At 34.1% G+C, this 22,438-nt stretch overlaps 10 protein-coding genes and 4 pseudogenes across 14 annotated transcripts, besides 1 other annotated feature; 9 read left to right on the top strand and 5 right to left on the bottom strand.

The window, feature by feature from the left end:
- Positions 1-634: 634 nt before the first annotated feature.
- On the bottom strand, positions 635-1,120 carry TVAGG3_0276450 (cupin domain-containing protein family; the record flags this gene model as incomplete). The annotated part of the gene is made up of 1 exon (XM_001296867.2): positions 635-1,120. The coding sequence occupies one exon, from the start codon at positions 1,118-1,120 to the stop codon at positions 635-637; it is 486 nt and encodes a 161-aa protein (XP_001296868.2).
- A 1,233-nt stretch (positions 1,121-2,353) lies between these two features.
- Positions 2,354-3,079, top strand: TVAGG3_0276440 (cupin domain-containing protein family; the record flags this gene model as incomplete). Its single annotated transcript, XM_001296866.1, has 1 exon — positions 2,363-3,079. The coding sequence occupies one exon, from the start codon at positions 2,363-2,365 to the stop codon at positions 3,077-3,079; it is 717 nt and encodes a 238-aa protein (XP_001296867.1).
- A 100-nt stretch (positions 3,080-3,179) lies between these two features.
- Positions 3,180-4,711, bottom strand: TVAGG3_0276430 (regulation of response to stimulus; the record flags this gene model as incomplete). Its single annotated transcript, XM_001287141.2, has 1 exon — positions 3,180-4,709. A coding segment is annotated over one exon (1,530 nt), but the record flags the coding sequence as incomplete, so codon positions are not given.
- A 2,015-nt stretch (positions 4,712-6,726) lies between these two features.
- Positions 6,727-7,467, bottom strand: TVAGG3_0276420 (cupin domain-containing protein family; the record flags this gene model as incomplete). Its single annotated transcript, XM_001291230.2, has 1 exon — positions 6,751-7,467. One exon carries the CDS (start codon positions 7,465-7,467, stop codon positions 6,751-6,753), a length of 717 nt encoding a protein of 238 aa, XP_001291231.2.
- A 2,063-nt stretch (positions 7,468-9,530) lies between these two features.
- TVAGG3_0276410 (uncharacterized protein) lies at positions 9,531-9,893 on the top strand (the record flags this gene model as incomplete). The annotated part of the gene is made up of 1 exon (XM_001298474.1): positions 9,531-9,893. The coding sequence occupies one exon, from the start codon at positions 9,531-9,533 to the stop codon at positions 9,891-9,893; it is 363 nt and encodes a 120-aa protein (XP_001298475.1).
- Positions 9,894-9,911: 18 nt separating this feature from the next.
- Positions 9,912-10,154, top strand: TVAGG3_0276400 (serine threonine-protein phosphatase family; the record flags this gene model as incomplete). The annotated part of the gene is made up of 1 exon (XM_001298475.1): positions 9,912-10,154. One exon carries the CDS (start codon positions 9,912-9,914, stop codon positions 10,152-10,154), a length of 243 nt encoding a protein of 80 aa, XP_001298476.1.
- A 4-nt stretch (positions 10,155-10,158) lies between these two features.
- TVAGG3_0276390 (uncharacterized protein) lies at positions 10,159-10,725 on the bottom strand (the record flags this gene model as incomplete). The annotated part of the gene is made up of 1 exon (XM_001293424.2): positions 10,159-10,725. A coding segment is annotated over one exon (567 nt), but the record flags the coding sequence as incomplete, so codon positions are not given.
- A 735-nt stretch (positions 10,726-11,460) lies between these two features.
- Positions 11,461-22,438: part of a mobile genetic element that runs on past the window's edge.
- TVAGG3_0276380 lies at positions 12,333-13,291 on the bottom strand (annotated as a pseudogene). Its single transcript has one exon. A coding segment is annotated over exon 1 (959 nt).
- Positions 13,308-13,709, top strand: TVAGG3_0276370 (uncharacterized protein; the record flags this gene model as incomplete). Its single annotated transcript, XM_051228715.1, has 1 exon — positions 13,308-13,709. One exon carries the CDS (start codon positions 13,308-13,310, stop codon positions 13,707-13,709), a length of 402 nt encoding a protein of 133 aa, XP_051098445.1.
- TVAGG3_0276360 (His-Me finger endonucleases family) lies at positions 14,637-15,221 on the top strand (the record flags this gene model as incomplete). Its single annotated transcript, XM_051228714.1, has 1 exon — positions 14,637-15,221. The coding sequence occupies one exon, from the start codon at positions 14,637-14,639 to the stop codon at positions 15,219-15,221; it is 585 nt and encodes a 194-aa protein (XP_051098444.1).
- TVAGG3_0276350 (uncharacterized protein) lies at positions 15,534-16,118 on the top strand (the record flags this gene model as incomplete). The annotated part of the gene is made up of 1 exon (XM_051228713.1): positions 15,534-16,118. One exon carries the CDS (start codon positions 15,534-15,536, stop codon positions 16,116-16,118), a length of 585 nt encoding a protein of 194 aa, XP_051098443.1.
- Positions 17,473-18,331, top strand: TVAGG3_0276340 (annotated as a pseudogene). The gene has a single exon. A coding segment is annotated over exon 1 (859 nt).
- TVAGG3_0276330 lies at positions 19,637-20,106 on the top strand (annotated as a pseudogene). Its single transcript has one exon. A coding segment is annotated over exon 1 (470 nt).
- On the top strand, positions 20,343-20,838 carry TVAGG3_0276320 (annotated as a pseudogene). The gene has a single exon. A coding segment is annotated over exon 1 (496 nt).

The raw sequence follows: 22,438 nt of genomic DNA, 5'->3' as shown, positions 1-22,438 counted from the left end.
ATGTCCGAACTATTTCATCGAGTGCATTCTACGGCTGCAAGCGACTTGTTGGAATCATGATCCCAGATGACTCCATTGAAAGCATTGGGCATTCTGCTTTTGCATACTGCACATCCCTCAAGTACATTAATATTCCTATCTGCGTGAAGAGTATTGATCAGTCAGTCTTTACCGGATGCACGAATCTTAACTGCGGTGTTACTGTTGAGAATCAGAACATATCATTCAAGCAATCTCTTGTTGAAACAAGCGGCCTTAGTCCCACATCTATGAAAGACTGTGGTTTGATTACATGCAAGAATGCTAATACTTATAGACCTGTCAAAAATTCTTATCTTTATGTATTTATTTTAATGTAGATCTATTTCATACATACATCTTAAAAAGTTATATGGCCGCAAAACAACAATTCTTAAGTGAGTAAATTAAAAAAGAAAATGATAATTTTATTTATATTCATTAGTATTTTGGAGTGTATTTTATCCATATTCCGTTCGAGTTTATCTTCTCTATCGATTTGGGTGTGAATTCTACAGGGTCAGTGTTCATCATATAGGGATTTGCTTCGAATAGCGAAACGCTGTTCGTTGCGTCTGCTGTTGCAGACAATAGGAGGCTGACTTCATCAACGATCTTAGCTTTCAAAACGCTCCAGTTGATCATCCTCTCCGCCTTCGACTGAGAGGACGTTGATGTGGAAGTCTTTCTTAAGCTTTGACATGACTGTCTTCCAGTCGACGTCTTCCTTGCCTGCGACGATGTAAGAAACGTTGAGTCTTCTGAGCAAGTTCTTGTACTGCGGTGACGCCTTCTCAGTCAAAATCTCGATCACGTGTGCTTCAGGGCGCTCGTTGAACTTGATCGTGTTTCTGTCCCATGGGAGCTTTCCTGATGGATCGATTCCGACGACGTATGCTTTCGCATCTGTGACAGCGTAGTAGTCGCCATCTGGGCATTCTTTTTCGTCAGGATTGACAGGTGGGTTCTCTGTCGATGGGAGGACTGCGTCGAATGTCTTCCTTCCCCAAAGCCATGCATCGATATTGTAGCTTGCTGATGTCCACTCATAGTCACTCATAGATGCTTTGCCGTTTTCTGTGTTCCAATATGGACCAACCATCTTGCCGTTCAGTGAGATCAGTGAGTGAATGTTGACGAATGGTTTATCGAAACTCATTGTTGAAAAATGAAAGATGATGTGACTAAAATTTTTTGAATGAATATCAATTGAATGAAAATATGATTTTTACATAGATATAACATACAACATACAAACGATTTATATGTTTTATTTTCATACACGATAAAAAATTTTTTTATAACAATTATCCGGCCAATCGTCTTTGTCAATTTTGAATCCCATCAACAATTTTTCAGTCGAAGTTCATGAAAATGATATGTATATATCATATTCGATCACTTTGATAAAATCAATCAAAATGAAATACGTTGATTTCTGATAAATCATTTTGTAAACATCTCAATTAATACAAAACTTTGAAATGATGAATGGATAACTCTCTCAATTATTCAATTTTGGCTTCCTCATCATGCAACACCACTCAAAATATTATAATTTGAGACATAATATACATACATTTCTTCATAATTCATGTTTTAAGATATATTTCTCAAAATTAACATTTCAAAATATCAATAATATAAATCCATATACAACAATTTATAATTTTCATTTGTCCTATGAATTTGATTAGCTTCATTTAAAGAAATTTAATTATTTGTATTTATTTTTCGTTAACATACGGAAATAAATGAGATTGTTAGAAATAAATATGCAGATAATGATGACAATTTTAAATATTTCTAATGGTTGTAGATATAATTGATTTAAGCGTTAATTCTCCAAAGTTAGCATTATTATATCTTAATATATGAATTAAAAAGAAGATTAGGCTGTTTATGCCTTTATATATTAGATTTTGAGTGATAGTTAATGATGAGGAAGCCAAAATTGAATAATTGAGAGAGTTATCCATTCATCATTTCAAAGTTTTGTATTAATTGAGATGTTTACAAAATGATTTATCAGAAATCAACGTATTTCATTTTGATTGATTTTATCAAAGTGATCGAATATGATATATACATATCATTTTCATGAACTTCGACTGAAAAATTGTTGATGGGATTCAAAATTGACAAAGACGATTGGCTGAATAATTGTCAAAGAAAAATAAAAAGAAAAAGAAAAATAAAATAAAATAAAAAATTATATCGTGTATGAAAATAAAACATATAAATCGTTTGTATGTTGTATGTTATATCTATGTAAAAATCATATTTTCATTCAATTGATATTCATTCAAAAAATTTTAGTCACATCATCTTTCATTTTTCAACAATGAGTTTCGATAAACCATTCGTCAACATTCACTCACTGATCTCACTGAACGGCAAGATGGTTGGTCCATATTGGAACACAGAAAACGGCAAAGCATCTATGAGTGACTATGAGTGGACATCAGCAAGCTACAATATCGATGCATGGCTTTGGGGAAGGAAGACATTCGACGCAGTCCTCCCATCGACAGAGAACCCACCTGTCAATCCTGACAAAAAAGAATGCCCAGATGGCGACTACTACGCTGTCACAGATGCGAAAGCATACGTCGTCGGAATCGATCCATCAGGAAAGCTCCCATGGGACAGAAACACGATCAAGTTCAACGAGCGCCCTGAAGCACACGTGATCGAGATTTTGACTGAGAAGGCGTCACCGCAGTACAAGAACTTGCTCAGAAGACTCAACGTTTCTTACATCGTCGCAGGCAAGGAAGACGTCGACTGGAAGACAGTCATGTCAAAGCTTAAGAAAGACTTCCACATCAACGTCCTCTCAGTCGAAGGCGGAGGAATGATCAACTGGAGCGTTTTGAAAGCTAAGATCGTTGATGAAGTCAGCCTCCTATTGTCTGCAACAGCAGACGCAACGAACAGCGTTTCGCTATTCGAAGCAAATCCCTATATGATGAACACTGACCCTGTAGAATTCACACCCAAATCGATAGAGAAGATAAACTCGAACGGAATATGGATAAAATACACTCCAAAATACTAATGAATATAAATAAAATTATCATTTTCTTTTTTAATTTACTCACTTAAGAATTGTTGTTTTGCGGCCATATAACTTTTTAAGATGTATGTATGAAATAGATCTACATTAAAATAAATACATAAAGATAAGAATTTTTGACAGGTCTATAAGTATTAGCATTCTTGCATGTAATCAAACCACAGTCTTTCATAGATGTGGGACTAAGGCCGCTTGTTTCAACAAGAGATTGCTTGAATGATATGTTCTGATTCTCAACAGTAACACCGCAGTTAAGATTCGTGCATCCGGTAAAGACTGACTGATCAATACTCTTCACGCAGATAGGAATATTAATGTACTTGAGGGATGTGCAGTATGCAAAAGCAGAATGCCCAATGCTTTCAATGGAGTCATCTGGGATCATGATTCCAACAAGTCGCTTGCAGCCGTAGAATGCACTCGATGAAATAGTTCGGACATTCTGTGAGAAACAAAAGAATTTAATTAATGAAGCTGGAGGGAAGCAGATTAACTTGCTCCTGTTCTTGTCAAAGAGGGCACCATTGTCGATAACAAAGAAATCGCTGTCAACACATTCAATCTTGCTCAGCGATACGCATCCTTCGAAAATAAAGTTACCTATTTTCTTGAGAGAGCATCTTGGTGGAATTGTGAATGTCTCCATTAAAGAGCACCTACGGAATGCATAGTTATCTATAGTTTCTGTAGAAATAGGAACAGTAAAAGATGATATCTTGGAAGACTCAAAGGAGTTTGAGCCAATGTTCATGATACTGTCTGGCATGTTAACAATTTCTCGAAGAGAAGTGCACTGGCTGAATGAGTACTGACTAAGATTGACCATTGAACTGTGTGATGCAAATGTGACAGTGGATATCTTTGTGTTAGAGAAAGCATAAATACCAATATATTTAAGAGTTGATGGAATATTGATACTCTCTAGCAAGATACAATCATTGAAACACCGCATGTCAATACTAACAATGCCTTCGCTCAATGTAAATGTTTTGAGGTGTGAACAACCACTGAACGAGTATGAATCAATTGTTGCACTACCATCACATCGACTGAAACTAATAATCTCGAGATTGACACAGTTTTCGAAACATCTCGTTGAAATCCGCGTCAGTTTGCTGCCAAAGAAAACTGATTTGAGAGATGTGCATGATGAAAATGCACTCTCACCAAAATAACTAATTGAGTTAGGAATCTCAATAGATGAAAGCTTTATGCATTCAGAAAATGTTAGTGATTCGATAGTTTTAAGTGTAGAACCTGATCGAAATTCAATCTTTGTGAGATCTTTCATCGATTTGAACGCTTCTGCTCGAATGGTCTCAACACTACTAGGTATAACATATGAAGTCAGTTTTTCAAGACACATAATCAATATAGTTTTATCGAGATTATACAAAATCTTCTGATCATCGATAGAAAGTTTTGCAGTACTTGGGAATGTGATGTTTACACTCGTTGGGAAACACGAACCTCCTAGATTTGATATTTTAGAAGGTAATATAACATCTTTCAAATATGGACATCCTTCAAACGCATGTGCTCCAACAGATATAACATTCTCTGGTATTGTAATACTTGTAATATTTGCTATATTAAATGCGTATACAGGAATGGCTGATATTCCAGAACCAATTGTAATTTCATTCAAATGATAGCATCTGGAAAATACACCATTGCTCATAAATGTAACAGAATCAGGAATGATTACTGATTTGAGCTGTGTTTTTGCGAAAGCTGTTGTGCATGAAAAATAGCGTGACTTCACTTTTGACAAAAACTGACATTGTTTCTGATGGTTTTGTCATTTATTTGTCAGATTTATAAATGGATAATAATGCTGTAAATCAGATATTAATTAAAAATATTTAAGATTTATGTTCGAATTGAAAAGCAAAATGATATTTTTTTAATTGAAAAACGTTAATATCTGATATTTTGAAGTTTTTAATATTTGTTAGTATCTTAAATTATTGAATGCATACGTTTTTTATGTTCTCAATTTTAAAAAAATTGTGAAGAATTTAGTTTTGTGGAGATGGATGTTTAATATTTGTGAGTGAGAATGCAAGCAGGAGTTTGGTACTTTAAGGCTAGGTTGAGATAGATTTCCCATTATATTATCTGTGAATATATTGTTTGAAAATTCAAGATATAAAAATATATTATCAAAAAATTTTATATTTTTAAATACAATAGGGTGGAAGTATAGGACGATGAGATAGCAATGATATATTTTATAATGGGAGGTAATCTGAAGATAAGTAGCAAATTTTATGCGATTTTGATTGGGAGTTGGAGGGTGTGAGTACTATAGCATGTAATAGTATCTCACACCCTCCAATTCTTCCTATGGCGCCGAAAATTTTTGGTGAAATGCGACGACATTTCACCAAAAATTTTCGGCGCCATATAGAGAACTATAGTCTGCGAGGTACTGATTCTATCTATGTACCTCGCAGACCATAGTTCTCAGCCAAAATGTCAAAAATTTCGGAAATTCGAAATAATTTTTTTTGAGAAAAAATTAACCGTTTAACATTGCCAAAAATCTAAAAAACTCACAATTTTTTTAAATTGATAACCCTCAAACCGTTTCCAATCAATAATTTGAGAGTCTATATGATAATGTAAAAGTTAAAACATTCAAGTATTTAAGTATTTCTTTAAAATATTAAGTTTTTTATTTTTCCAATAAAATTCTAATATCAAATATTTTTATTTAACGATTAATTTTATTTATAATTTTATAGTTTTTTTTAAGAAAAAATATTGTTAGGGTTTTATGGATTTTCAATTAATATACAAGATAATTCATGAATGTATATATTTCCAAGTTTTTAAGGATGCAACACTTTACATTTGTAAACTGTCAAAAGTGAAGTCACGCTATTTTTCATGCATTACATACAAAACTCCATCCATTATAGAATAGTATGGATTTGATGGATTTCCAACAATCGTTCTTAATGTTTTAGAAGTTTCAAAAGCATTTCCAGCTAAGGATGAAACACCTTTTGGAATAAATATTGTCTCTATGATAGCTCCATAAAATGAGCCAGCTTCGATTTTTTGTAAGTCAGAATAATCTGTAATTGTAACTGATTTTAGTTGCCAATTGTATGCAGAACTACTTTCACCAATTATCTTAACTTTATTCGGGATATTTATGGATTTGATGGAACAAGAAATAAAACATTTTGTTGGAATTATCTCCAAATTGGATGGAAGGATAACATTTGATAAACTAATGCAATTTGCAAATGCATATATCCCAATAACAGTCAATAATTCGCAATTGGAAAAATCAATTGAGGGTAATTTTGAACATTGTGAGAATGCACAATCACCGATTGTTGTAAGCTTTGATCCTTTCGGAAATGTAATAGATGATAATGTATTTGCGCTTTCTTTGAAAGCATATTCGGTACAAACTTCTTTCTCTGAAGTACCATAAATGGTTTCACAATCAACATGAAGAACAAAATTTGTAACATCTTTAACCGACAATAAGATTCTGTTATTATTCCCATAGGTTTCATTAACAACCAAATTTTTGAAAAAGAATATTCAAAACAACCGCTTTTGATATTAACCTTATTTTTAAAATTATGTGAGTAAATTAAAAAAGAAAATGATAATTTTATTTATATTCATTAGTATTTTGGAGTGTATTTTATCCATATTCCGTTCGAGTTTATCTTCTCTATCGATTTGGGTGTGAATTCTACAGGGTCAGTGTTCATCATATAGGGATTTGCTTCGAATAGCGAAACGCTGTTCGTTGCGTCTGCTGTTGCAGACAATAGGAGGCTGACTTCATCAACGATCTTAGCTTTCAAAACGCTCCAGTTGATCATTCCTCCGCCTTCGACTGAGAGGACGTTGATGTGGAAGTCTTTCTTAAGCTTTGACATGACTGTCTTCCAGTCGACGTCTTCCTTGCCTGCGACGATGTAAGAAACGTTGAGTCTTCTGAGCAAGTTCTTGTACTGCGGTGACGCCTTCTCAGTCAAAATCTCGATCACGTGTGCTTCAGGGCGCTCGTTGAACTTGATCGTGTTTCTGTCCCATGGGAGCTTTCCTGATGGATCGATTCCGACGACGTATGCTTTCGCATCTGTGACAGCGTAGTAGTCGCCATCTGGGCATTCTTTTTCGTCAGGATTGACAGGTGGGTTCTCTGTCGATGGGAGGACTGCGTCGAATGTCTTCCTTCCCCAAAGCCATGCATCGATATTGTAGCTTGCTGATGTCCACTCATAGTCACTCATAGATGCTTTGCCGTTTTCTGTGTTCCAATATGGACCAACCATCTTGCCGTTCAGTGAGATCAGTGAGTGAATGTTGACGAATGGTTTATCGAAACTCATTGTTGAAAAATGAAAGATGATGTGACTAAAATTTTTTGAATGAATATCAATTGAATGAAAATATGATTTTTACATAGATATAACACACAACATACAAACGATTTATATGTTTTATTTTCATACACGATAAAAAATTTTTTTCTATAACAATTATCCGGCCAATCGTCTTTGTCAATTTTGAATCCCATCAACAATTTTCAACCAAAGTTCATAAAAATGACATCTCTATATCATATTCGATCACTTTAATAAAATCAATCAAAATGAAATACGTTGATTTCTAATAAATCATTTTGTAAACATCTCAATTAATACAAAACTTTGAAATGATGAATGGATAACTTTCTCAATAATTCAATTTTTTTTCTTCTTCATGAAACATCACTCAAAACATGATACATAAAGGCATGATTAACGTTTTACATCATAATTTATAATTTTCATTTATTTTCTAACAGAAATATATGAAATTATTAGAAATTAATGTTAAATAAAGATTATTATATCACTATACTTCTATTCATGTTCGGTATAAATGATTTATGTGTTAATATATGAATAAAATCAATAAAAATTTATTAATCGAAATATGAATTTTGATGTAAAACATGTTGTTTATGACTTTATATATAACATTTTGAGTGATGTTGCATGATGAAGAAGATAAATGATGAATGGATAACTCTCTCAATTATTCAATTTTGGCTTCCTCATCATTAACTATCACTCAAAATCTAATATATAAAGGCATAAACAGCCTAATCTTCTTTTTAATTCATATATTAAGATATAATAATGCTAACTTTGGAGAATTAACGCTTAAATCAATTATATCTACAACCATTAGAAATATTTAAAATTGTCATCATTATCTGCATATTTATTTCTAACAATCTCATTTATTTCCGTATGTTAACGAAAAATAAATACAAATAATTAAATTTCTTTAAATGAAGCTAATCAAATTCATAGGACAAATGAAAATTATAAATTGTAAAAAAAAAAGTATTGGGGCTTCCAGGCACTTCGTGCCCTCTAGCCCCGAAGATGTTTTGTCACTTTTCTGTCACTTTTCAGGAAAAAACATTTTTATTATTATATATAAATGAATTTTACAAAACCACCGTTACCCTTCTTTGGAAATAAGAGTAGATGTAAAGATATTCTATTGAGAGAACTTAAGAAACTACCGAATGGTCTAACATTTGTAGATTTGTTCGGTGGAAGTTTCTATATATCCCACTTGTGCCATACTGTATTTCCTGACTCAAAGATTATATGCAATGACTTCGACAACTATATGAACCGTCTCAAACATATACCAGACACAAACAAAATATTGAAAGAGTTAAAAGAAAAGATACCTATAGGTAAGATGGAACGTATACCATTAGATAAGAAAAATACTGTCAGAGAGGTTTTGAAAAAAGCAGAGTATATTGACTGGGATAGTATATCTTCTAGACTATTGTATAGTGGTTCTATAAGAGTTCATGACATTGAAACACTTATGTCAAACGTTTTATATCTTAACTATACAAAGGTTTTCAAAGAGAACATAGAAAAATATACTGAGGGTATAGAGTTTGTGAGATGTCATTGGACAGAGTTGTATGAAAAATATAAAAACAAGGAAAATGTTTTCTTTATAGTAGACCCGCCGTTCTATAACACATATGATTTTCAATATCAAGTAGACTGGACTTTGAGAGACTCTTTAGAAACTTTAGACGTTTTACATAACCATCCATGCTTTTACTTTACATCCGATAAAAGTGGTTTGGAAACCGTTATGAGATGGTTAGAGGATATACATGACTATGAGTTTAGATATGATAAGATAGAATATGAGAGAGGTCCTATAAACCGGAAAAAGTGTCACAACAAAGAAATTTTATTGGTAACTAAATGTGGTTTGAAATAGGACTACTTGTTTTAGGTTTTTTCCATTGTGTCATTTACTTATTTGACGTGGCAGAAAGATATAGAGAATATGAAGATGAACCACTGCCTGCAAATGTTCAGCATATGTACTCGTAAGAGATATTTTTATCTAATATTAAATGGACGCACAGAACTTAGCGAATGCACAGCAACCTGGACAACCAAACCCAGAGAATATTCCAAATGAAGTTAGAATACAAACTGCAATGGCAAACTATGGTCAAGTGCCAACAGATGTACAAATGCAAACTGCCATGTCAAATGACGCTGCGTTAGGTTTGCCACCATGGTATGCAAATATGAGATGGAAAGAGTTTTATACAAACCCTGAAGTGGGATATAAACAACTCTATGCAGATGACGCGAACACAGGAGTTGACCCAGAGTATGTTTTCTACCAGAGGAGAAATAGAATGTATGAGCTCCAGTTAAAGAATGCAATGGAACTCAGAAGGAAACGTAAGAGACTAGGCGGACATTAGATTTTTACATATAGTAAAATGGGTTTCTTTGGAAGAATAGGAAACTTCTTTCGAAATGTTGGAAGAGGTATATGGAATGGAATAAAATCTGTCGGAAGAGGAATTTGGAACGGAGTCAAAAATATTGGTAAAAGAGTAGGTCAGTTCGTTGGTATTATACCTAAAGACCCTGAACCAGAAGAACAAGCTCCTGTTATACAACAGCCTGAACCTGCACCACAGTCTAGTTGGCAACCAAATCCAACACCTCAACCGTATTAAAAGATTATATTTTTACCGTTCGATAGTAGTTGTATATGAAACTAAGTTCTAAGTAAAACGCATGGTATAATGGAACTATTCTCTTTCTTCCATCTGTTGTAAACCATACTTGAAAGTCTGAAATACTTCCACTCGGTGGTTCATATAGCTTTGTAGGTTTTTCGTAAAAGTCATTTGCCAAGCATAAAAAAGAGTTTTGTGCACCAGAAAATGAAGCATGAACTATAATAGCATCTTGGTCGAAAACATTTTCATATGTTCCATTAGGGTTTTCGACTTCATAAAAGTTCGGGTGTACTGGATATTCTGCAGGCTGATTTAACATCCTCAAAAACCTATACCATGCCAAGTTGTTATATTTTGTAGAAATATAAACGTCTTCTCCAAGGTCTTCTATTCTATTGATTTTAACAGTTGCATTTTTCCTGTCATATAAAATATCGAGATGGTACTCTCCTTCGTCAATGTTGTACTGTTTTGCATATTCGAGATAGATATCGTTTATTTTTTCTTGAAAAGCTTGAAGAGTTGTTTCTAAGTTTACAAGCAAACTAACTTGTAAAAGTTTTCCCTGTACAAATTTCTCATACGTACGTTTTTCTTTGTTATAGTATCGAACTTCAAAACCGACCGTAAATGGGAAACCATGTATGGCTTCTGAAATGAACTTCATTCTACGAAAGCCAACAGCTTTTGTGACGGATGGGTCTCTTAGCCATCTCAATGGGTAGTCAAAACGATAGCCTTCATGCTTTACGGTCTCTGTCTCAAACTTTTGACCGACATTGGTAAAAAGTTCATCTAATGGTTTAGTTGTAGCAACTCTTGAATTTTCTTTTTCTATTGAAAGCATATTTTATCTAGAATAAAAATGTCGAAAGAAACAGCGTCTATGAGAGAAATAAAACACAACCGACAACTCATTATACAAGCTCTAAATAAGAACACAACAAACTTTTCAAACTATTCTAAGATATCTGAGTCATTGAAAGAAGGAAACTTAAAACTGACATTAAACCCAATGACAGATGAGTTTCTATTTCAAGACAATAAGAACCATACTGTCTGTGTAAATCCAACAAAAGGAACTTTAAACGAGAAACCTATAGATGAACTTCTTTTGAAAGCAGATGTTGACAACAAAGCTGACAAAACATATGTAGACGATGCAATAGCAAAAGAAAAAGAAAGAGCTAACAAAGCTTATGCAACAAAAGAACATACTCATCCTGAACTAGCAGACAAAACATATGTTGACAATAAAATGTCAAGTGAAGTGACAAGAGCTGAAAACGAATATTCTAAAAAGACTCATACACATTCTATATCTGATATTACAAACTTACAAGAAACCTTAAACAGGAAAAGTGACGTTGGACATACACATACCATTGCAAATATTACAAACTTACAAGAAACCTTAAACAGTAAAAGTGACGTTGGACATACACATACCATTGCAAATATTACAAACTTACAAGAAACCTTAAACAGTAAAAGTGACGTTGGACATACACATACCATTGCAAATATTACAAACTTACAAGAAACCTTAAACAGTAAAAGTGACGTTGGACATACACATACAAGTTTTACAACTTTTACAGCAGATGATATTACACTAAACACAACCTTGCCAAGTAAAGGTCCAACAATACCACCGGCAACAAGTCTTGTAGATACTTTGATGTCTAATGACAATAGTATTATACATCTAAGACAGGAACTCAATGTGCTTAAACAAATTTTGCCGAATCTTATTTACCCGGTTGGCTCATTATATGTTTCAATGAACTCTACCAGACCAGAAGTAGTACTTGGTTTTGGAACTTGGACTCAAATAGTCGACAGGTTTTTGTATTGTGCAAACTCTTCAAAGGAAACAGGTGGAAGTAAAACGATTTCAGGTGAAAACTTACCTGCGCATAGTCACTACATAGATTTAAGTACATCTCGAGAAGGTTGGCATAAGCATAGATATTGGGAATGGTCAAGAATGACAAAAGGTAAAGGATATGATGTTAAAGACGACGTTGAGTTTGCTATAAATTGTTACTGGAGTGACACTCAGGGAGGAGGAGACCATTCACATCTCGTTTCAGGATATACACAAACAACGGGACAAAGTAAAGACTACATGCCACCTTACATGACAGTTTACGCATGGTATAGAAATGCTTAGTCGTCATTTTCAACTTCTTTAGCATATTCGTCAGGAGTTGTCTTATATTTGTTAGGAACTGTCTTTGAAAGTATACCACCTTGAACTTTGACAAGTTTGAAACGAGGTCTGACAATAGTAGTTTTATCTTCTGCTTGCAGTCTGTACATTTTGCCATGTTTGCCTAAAACTTCATAATATTCTCTTGTATACTTTCTTCTATTTTACGAACACGAATGTGAGTACCTGTCGGGTTCCCATTGTTGTCATAGTCAATAGTATTTTCATATGGGTCGCGTTTAGGTATTTCTATTTTTACTTTGTCACCTTTCTGAAGTTTGAAGCCCGGCATTCTTTCTTGTTTGTCTCTTTTGACTAAACTATTAAATATATAGTCTTTCTCTAAGTCGGGGTTGTTTTTCATTTCTTCGGGGGAGTGGTTTCCCAAACCTTTTTGTTTACGGCTATTGTAAATATTTAAAACTTGTCTCATCTTTGCCATGGAGAAGTGTCTATATTTGTCGTCATATGACATTTCATTTGCTTCACCACCTTGTGGTTGGTTTAAGTCTCTTAAGATTTTTATACAACTGTCAATGACACCAAGAGCAGAATGGTTTTGGTCGACAATGAAATATTGGTTTACATTTTTTGAACGCAGATAGTTTTTAATATCGTCTGATTTGAAAGAACTTTCACAGTCAGATGTCAGTTTTGTTGGATGGTATTTGTCAACGAATATTGTCAAAGCAGTTTTCACATCTAAAATATTTTTGGACCATAATGGTATGGCTTCACAGTATCTTGTGTTTTGACCGACAAATATTAGCCAATATGGTGGTCCATCTTCTCTATACCTCGGAATGTTTTCCAAGATATCCATAAACCAAGCATTTGGTGTTGAACTAAAGATTTTTACCATGAGTGCTTTCTTTGTCGCTTTAGAAACATAGGGGTCCTTGTTTGAATTCGTCATTTTTAACCCATAAGAAATGGGTTTATTTGGCGCATTAGCAGGAGTCGCATCTAGATTTTTGCCCGCAGTGGGAACAATAGCCAGAGGTGCATTTGGAATTGGAAGGAAGATTTTGAGTACATTAGGTATACTGAAAGAGAAAGCACAACCTATTATACAAACTGTACAGAAAGGTTGGGAGGTAGCACGAGATGCAGCAAATCTTATTCCAAATCCTGAAACAAGAGGAAAAGTTCAAGGATGGATGGACAATGTAGGAAGACAAGCAGGAAACTACTATAACAAAGCAAATGACTACTATAACCAAGCAGGGCACTATATGGACCAAGGTGAAAGATTCTTTAACAGAGGATATAACCATGCACAACAGTGGGTAAACAACAACCAACCTCAACCGCCTCAAACGTGGGGAATGTAAAGTTTTTTACTGAGATGAAATGAACAATACAGCATTGAGACAAATGGGTTCAAGATGGATTTGTCGGCTTCCAGCAGTTACACAACGTGTTTGTCAAGTTCTTCCTATACCTCAGGAAGTTTTAGACCGACTTAAAAAACCTCAACAACCAGTTGAAAACAAACCAAACTAAAATTTTTTACTGAGATGAAATGACCGAAGAAGTTGAAACGGTAGATTTGACACCACAAACAAAAAGTTCAGAACCATTGTCAAAACCTGTCAAAGAACTTACAGATGAAGAGAAAAATTCAATAATAGAAAGTGCCAGGTCTGGAAATACAAACTCTAACTACAAAGTCACTTTTCATAAAAATGGAACGGCTAGTATCTCAAAAAAGAAACAGACTCTCACAAATAAAATATTGAAGTCTGAAGGAGCTTTCGAGACAACAGATGGAAAAGTTTACTTCACTGACCAACAGTTCATTATAGAACATCTCATTGACTTAGAGTCGAAATATTCTAAACTTTACAACAAACACAAAAAGTTGAAAGGAAAACAGAAACAGATGGCATATGATATTTATGAAGATGTTGACGACACAACTGTTCCTGCAAGTGAGGTAAAGTCAAATGAACCGAAAAGTGATGAAAAACCAATAGAAGAAGAAAAACCAAAAACTGAAGATAAACCAAAACCAAAGGTTAGTTTCAATACTAAACCAAGTCAACCTTCATTAGCTGGTATGGGTTGGCGTCAAAGACTTATGGCAGCAGGTGGTTATGTAAAGTAAAGGAAAAAACATTTTTTTATTTTTATAAAAATGTACGCTGAGTTTGTTGGAGAAGACCGTTGGGAAACTTGTTTGTTAGATGAGAAATATGAAATGGCATACCATTTAAAACAAAATTTTTTCAAAAAAATATTTTTTTATTTTATTTGAAATGTACGCTGAGTTTGTTGGAGAAGACCGTTGGGAAACTTGTTTGTTAGATGAGAAATATGAAATTCACTGTTGTGAGTCATTTGAAGTCAGAAACAAAAAGACAAAAAGAGTTTTAAGCGAATGGGAGCGAAATGACGGATATGCTACTATGAATATGAGTGGAAAAAACTATTTTAAACATATTGTCATTGCAACTCATTTTATACTGAATCCTAACAATTTACCTTTTGTAGACCATATAAACCGTATAAGAAACGACAATAGACTTGAAAACTTACGTTGGGTCACTTGTTCTGAAAACAGTAAGAACAAAGGCAAATTTGGAGATATTGTATTCGAATTTGTCGACGAACTAGAAGATGAAACAATTGAAATTACAGACTATGGTAAGCATACGTTTGAGTTTTACTACTATAGCGAAGAACAAGACTCTTTCTACTTTTATACCGGCGTAAACTATAGGAAATTACGAGTATATTTTACTAAGGAAGGCTATGCTTATGTAAACACTAGAGATACAGATGGAAAATGCGTTAAAATACTTCTTAACAAATTCAAGAAGCTATATGGCATACCATTTTAAAACGTTTTTAAAACAGTATATTTTTACATATATTAAATGCTTCAGGTTGAAAAACAAAGAACAAAAGTAGCAGATACAAAACCGTTAGACTATATCTTTACAAACGCTGGTAGAAATATTTCAGATGAAGAAATTTCATCCGGAGCTTACAGGTTTGACTATCCAATTCGTTGGCTTCAAAGTCCTTCAGATGCAAAGGCAATAGGATTTAGAAGAGTTTTGTTTTCAAATAGAACTAACGCGTTTATGTTCGCAGTATATTTTCACGGTCAGTATAAAGGTTCTGATGGTCTAATAGAAAAATTTGACGAAATGAAAATCTTTACAATTCGTTCAGACGAAAGTCTTGAAAAAACTCTAAATGACTTTCAAACTCAAATAAACAAATACTACTGGGAATTTCAAGAAAAATACGACTCTTTACTAAATGGAACATACTATCTGAAGCTAGAATACGACAAGATGAACTCCACAGTTTCATTTCAAAAGATTGAAATTAACCCTCCAAGAGATACAGAGTTTTTATATTGGGGAGTAGACAAACGTTCTTGGGCACAATTTCTTCGGTTACTAAACCAGAACGAACCATTACCACCAGATGGTCCATTTAAATTTATACTTCCACCAGCAGATTTGACAGTTTATAGAAACGTGTTTGACCCTCAAAATGTCATGTGTCATGCAAGTTTCAGTTCAAGCAACAACAGTTTTCTGTGTATCGGTAAGGACTTTTATGACTTTGCTTCTAAATTCTACGAACCACCTAGTAACAGTTTCTCTGACTTTCAAGTTTGGTTCACAACAAATGGTCTGCAGCATATAATACCATTGTACTATGACTTTTATCTCGAATTGTCTTTCATATACAACTACGGAAAAGTGCTGAAAAAGTATTGAAAAATATATTTTAGGTGAAGAGGTGAGATCTCACCTGTTTTCTCACCTGTTTTTTCACCCTCTTGAATTTTCATGAATTTCCTTAAGATAGAAAAAAAGTGAGTTAAAATGAGATTTTTATCGTTGTGGTCCGACGGTTAAGCCACAAACGAATGTCCGACGGTTAAGCCACAAACGAATGTCCGACGTACCACCCAAAAAAATATTTTTTATTTTTATTGTAAGAACTGAAATGACAGTCGAAGCAAAAACGTTCACGAACAAATCTAATGGCGAAACATTCACAAAAGGCACTTACAACGGTATTGAAGTCTTACGTAGAGACAAGGATGGTTATATAAATGTAACAAATATGTGTCAGCAGTTTAGGAAAGACTTTAGAAAGTTGTTGGAAAATAAGTCCTGGGAAGAGTATTTTAAGGCATTTTGTGAAGAATATACCAACCGCCGGAATTCCGGCGGTTGCTTTTTATACAAAGTTCATGCAGGAATTCCCGATGAAATCAAACAGGTTAGAGGAACGTATGTAGACCCAAGACTTGTAAACTATATAGCAATGTGGGCTTCTCCAAAATATTGCATAGCAGTTGGAAAAATTCTGGACTCCATAGACAAGAAAGTTCATGAGAAATTAGATGAAGAAGAACTTGAAGATACAGCAGAGAATGCTAAACCCTTGTTCGAACAAGAAGTTAGAAAAATGCGCGAAAAACAAATAGAACATGAACATGAGATATGTTCTGGTTATAGAGACTCTCCATACGAACTAGACCAATGGGAACAAGAAGATTTAAAGAGAGAATTTAGAGAATATGAACTCGCTAAAGTTTCATTAGAAGCTGCAGAAGAGAGGTTAAAAGTTTGGGGTCGTTTTGTACAAAAATATTGTGAGTAAATGAACCATTTCTTTTTATTGAATTCGGCAAAAATATATTTTAGGTTAGATGGTTTTTAGGTGTCACTACGTCACCAGGTCACCAGGTCACCAGGTAATTTAAACTTCTCTGAAAAAGTGTGACAACATGACATTTAGACAACAACACAGGAGATAGACTTCTTCGTACATGTTTTGTCATGATTTCATCGTCAATGTTTTGTATAAAAAGCACCCGCCGGAATTCCGGCGGGTGGTATATTCTTCACAAAATGCTTGTTTTGAGGTCGAGCCACTTTTGGCTCCACCTGTTTTTTCAACCAAAACTCATTTTACTCAGCAAAAATATATTTTAGGTGAAGAGGTGAGATCTCACCTCTTTTTTCACCTCTTTTCTCACCTCTTGAATTTTCATGAATTTTCCCGAAATAAAAAAAGTTAGTTTTTTAAAAAAATATTTTTTATTTTTATTGTAAGAACATGTTAGCAACAACTTCACCAAACTCGTTAGTCATGAACCCAACTTCAATGTTAGTAGAGATGAAAAGCTTCATTCCTTCTTCATATATACTTTCGAAACAGAAATCCAGAAGATAAAGCAAGAACTTCTCCAAGGAGATTTAGACTGTAGTGCGAAAGATGAAACAAATGAAGAATATCTTTATGAAATGCAGGATATTATTGACCATCTACCTAAACTTCCTGAAATACAACAACAAAAGCTTACTATTCCTGAATTCGATGAAATAGAAGTCAAAGCAACTGACTCAGTAGAAACCAAAGAAGTTCATACGTAAGGCAAACTATGAGTTTCTTGGATTTCATTGCAACCACAAAGTCATGGACAAAGACTGCGATATGGTATATAAAAATGTTTCTGACATATATAAATCTGAAGAATTTAAGACCTACGACAACTTTGTTTCGTTAGTTGCAAAATGTGTATGGCAGATAAGAGATAAAGATAAAAGAGGTAAAGTATGGAACGAACAGATAAAACCAGCAACTTTTGAGTTAAAGAAAACCATTGACGCCTTAGTTGTTCTAGCAGGTCAAATTTCAATGTACAATGCTAAAATGAACCCACAATGTTCAAAATGTAAAGCAGCAATGAGGAAATATAACTACTCCGTCAAAGAGATAGAACGTATGCGAAACGACTATGCTGACTTAAAGAAAGAAGCAGAGAAACCAGCAGAAGATAAAATGGACATGTTGACATTTCTAAACAAAAACTATCCAACTGCTGACGATTTCCTTCTATCTGACGTCAAGAAGAAATATAAAGAAACATTCGGCATTGTTAAAACTTTTGACATACTGACAGAAGAAATAGAAGCTACAAAACTGTTTAGGATTTCAAATATACATCGTACAATTCATGTAAGACGCTTGTGAAAAAGAGGTGAGAAAACAGGTGAGATCTCACCTCTTCACCTAAAATATATTTTTGCTGAGTAAAATGACCAAATTTCATGATATAACTGTATTTTTTTGACGAAGAGAACTTTGACACTTCGTAAAAAAAATCCCTGAAATCATATCTTTTATACAAAATTCAAGAGGTGAGAAAAGAGGTGAGATCTCACCTCTTCACCTAAAATATATTTTTGTCTGATTTACGCTCATTTACGATGAAAGTCTTGACAAAGCATATACGAAGAAGTTTATTTCCTGTGTTGTTGTCAAAATGTCATGTTGTCACCATTTTCAAAAAGATGTTAGTTGACCGAGTGACCGAGGGACCTGGTTCCACCTAAAATATATTTTTGCTGAGTAAAATGACCAAATTTCATGATATAACTGTATTTTTTTGACGAAGAGAACTTTGACACTTCGTAAAAAAAATCCCTGAAATCATATCTTTTATACAAAATTCATGAAGAATACGAGTGGGTTCAGTTTAACAAACAACTCCGTCTCATTCGTTCGGTCAAAGACGATATGTACCAAATGCAAAGTATTTTGACAGCATGTTTTGCTCCAGATACCAAACATACAGACGATTGGTTCAAAAACCAAAGCACACAAGAACTTTTGAGTGAAATTTCTCTAGACCGACTTTTCTCGGTCTTGCATAAAACTCATGAAAATCGTAAAAAAATGACCAAATTTCATGATATAACTGTATTTTTTTGACGAAGAGAACTTTGACACTTCGTAAAAAAAATCCCTGAAATCGTGAAAAAATGACCAAATTTCATGAATTTCCTCATATGTTTGCTACCCTCGGAAAACCGAGGGTAGAGATTCCGTACGAAAATCGCAAGAATTTGCGACCCTCGGAAAACCGCGGGTCGAGATTCCGTACGAAAATCGTAAAAAAACTCTATGAAAATCGTGAAAAATTGCGAGTAGGGAAAAAACCGGGGTCGCCTAAAACTCATGAAAACAGTGAAAAAATGACCAAATTTCATGATATAACTGTATTTTTTTGACGAAGAGAACTTTGACACTTCGTAAAAAAACTCTATGAAATCGTAAAAAAATGACCAAATTTCATGATATAACTGTATTTTTTTGACGAAGAGAACTTTGACACTTCGTAAAAAAACTCCCTGAAATCATATCTTTTATACAAGATAAAAAAATAGCGTTAGTTTTATTTTTTTTTATTTTTTTATTTTGTATGTAAGAACAGGAAATGACAAACACTGAGTTTGAAACAGTTAGAAAGATAGACAATGACACCAAAGTGGTTAGAATAGGTGATTTAAACGTAAGATACTCAAAGAAATACAACAAATATTCTTTGTCAGACATTCTAACACTATCTGAAAAGAAAACATCCCACGATTGGGTTAGAAATGCTTCTACTCAGAAAATTTTGACAAGAAATCCTGAGCTTATGATATCGGTAAGATTCTATGGAACAAGAGCATATCTTATAGACAAAAGTCTTTAACCAGTAGTTTTGTTCTGGATTGACCCAGTTGTTGGATATAATTTCATAACATATGGTTCATTCGATACGGAACGTTGCAGTGAAGGCTTACTTTACATCGTTCAGAAACCGAAGGACTTCAATACAAAGAGATATAAGATAGGAAGAACATTTAATATAACTCAAAGATATGACAGTATAGTCAATAGAGTTAAGGTTGCGTTTGTTAACGATATGAGAGCTGCAGAAACAGAACTACTTGAAAAGTTTGAGAAAATGTATGGTGCTCCCACGAAAGGTAAAGAAACGTTTGAATAGAGTAGATGAGATCGACAAAGCTATAAAATTATTTGACGAAGTTGCTGAAAAATACATGTAAAGCGTTTATTTTGGTCTTTTATACAAGATAGAAAATAACGCTAATTTTATTTTTATTTTATTTTTTATTTTGTATGTAAAGACAGAAATGTCAACAACAGAGAACACAACAACTGCTATCGTTCATGAAGATATAAATGAAGAATACGAGTACATACAGTATAACAAACAGTTACGTCTCATTCGTTCGGTCAAAGATGACATGTACCAAATGCAAAGTATTTTGAATGCTCTTCGTTCTACAAAGCAAGCACGTCATTGGTTTGAAAAACCAACAGACAAAAGAACTTTTAGAAGAATTTCCTCATATGTTTGCGACCGGCGGAAAACCGCGGGTCGAGATTCCGTACGAAAATCGTCAAAATTTGCCAAATGGTTTGAGAGGTTGGTATGTACATAGACTTTTAGTAAATGCTGTTGCAATGTGGGCTTCACCTCGTTACGCTTGTTATATTTTCATGATGTTAGATGAAATTCATAGACAAGAACGTGAAGAGCTAGAGAACAAGCTTGAAGCAAAAAAACAAAAACATACAGAAAAGAATACCACGTTCGGTACCAAAAGGAAAGGAAAAGAACTATAAGTATATGATTTACACTGAAGAGATGGAAAATGAAGAAGACAGAGATATGGTTATGTTGCATTTAGTCAGAAGAAACAACAAAAGCTTTTTACGACCTTGCTAAGATTTACAAATCTGACAGAAATTGGTTCTATCGCGAAAACTTACCGATTTCAATGACACCAAATGAAGATGTTAAACAGATAGTTCAAGATACGTTACCTCAAAACACACTATGATATGAAAGGTTGTACAATACTTACATTCAAAGAAGACTTACCGCTACTGAAGGAAAAAATAACAGAGTATTTTGACAACTTCAAAGAGGAAGAGTAAATGAACCATTTATTTTTCAAGCTTGACACCAAAGATGGCTCAGGTAGCTCTATAAGGTAAATTGTCTTGTCAAATCCTTCTGGCATTCCGAGTCCTTCCTTCCAACAGGAAAAAAATTTCCTTCCAACAGGAAAAGTTTTTCCTTCCAACAGGAAAAAAATTTCCTTCCAACAGGAAAAAAATTTCCTTCCGACAGGAAAAATTTTTCTTTCCGACAGGAAAAATTTTTCCAGTTGTTCGTCCGTAAACCATTCAAATTTTCGAAAATTGAGAACTTTTTGGTCGAACTTCAGAAAAAGTTTTTCCTTCCAACAGGAAAAGTTTTTCCTTCCGACAGGAAAAATTTTTCTTTCCGACAGGAAAAGTCCTTCCTTCCGACAGGAAAAGTCCTTCCTTCCGACAGGACACAAACGAATGTCCGACGTACCACCAACCGAGTCCATTCCAAAGCCAGAAGAACCGACAGCCCCAGCACCACAACAGACTAAGACTAAAACACTTACATTTTTCAAGCTTGACTTTTTACAATTTGAACTTTGTTTGCGTAGATATGAATTCTGAAAGAAGTATGAGGGTCTTGTATGACTTTGTACTTCTCCCATAGTTCATGTCTGTCAAACTTACCTGCCATGGACTCTTTCATAAGTTCCATGAAATCGTCTTCGGACAATCCGGGGAAAGTACAATGTCAGTAAGTATTCTCTTTACATCCTTACTTAAACTCTTGGCTGTCTGTACAAAAATGACAACTGAGATGTTAAAGTGTCTGAGCTTCTTAAGAATTCGACACATGTCTTGTTCTCTATTCTTTAACAAAGGATGAGAAGCAAAGTCATCTAAGATAAGAAGACATCTGTGAGGGTAAGTCTTCCAATCGTAAGATTGCAATTTCTTCGAAATGTATTCTATCTCTTTCTGTTTGTTTCTGAAGTGTTTCTTCTCTTAATATTCTCTGCATTTCCTCATTTGGGTCTTTAAACTTAGAATTGACATACTCATTTATAGCATTGTACTTCAAAACTCTTCTTTGGTACTTCTTTATCCAATCTAACAACTCAGTATCCTTTATACATACTAACTTAGACTTTTTTTAATAATCTTTGAACGAATTGACGGTTTGGTCAAATTGACCCGAAGTACTACAAATGACTACTAACTCATAGAATGGGTTCTTCTCATCTAGTTCTTGTTGTTGTGCAGCCATTTTAAGATAAGTGAAAGTCTTACCCGACCCAGGTGGTGCAATTAGACCTGTTATACCATTCTGAGCAAATAAGAACTTGTC

Source organism: Trichomonas vaginalis, chromosome V, assembly GCF_026262505.1.
Source record: "Trichomonas vaginalis G3 chromosome V, whole genome shotgun sequence".
Lineage (NCBI taxonomy): Eukaryota > Parabasalia > Trichomonadida > Trichomonadidae > Trichomonas > Trichomonas vaginalis.
This window is presented reverse-complemented; position numbering and strand designations above follow the sequence as displayed.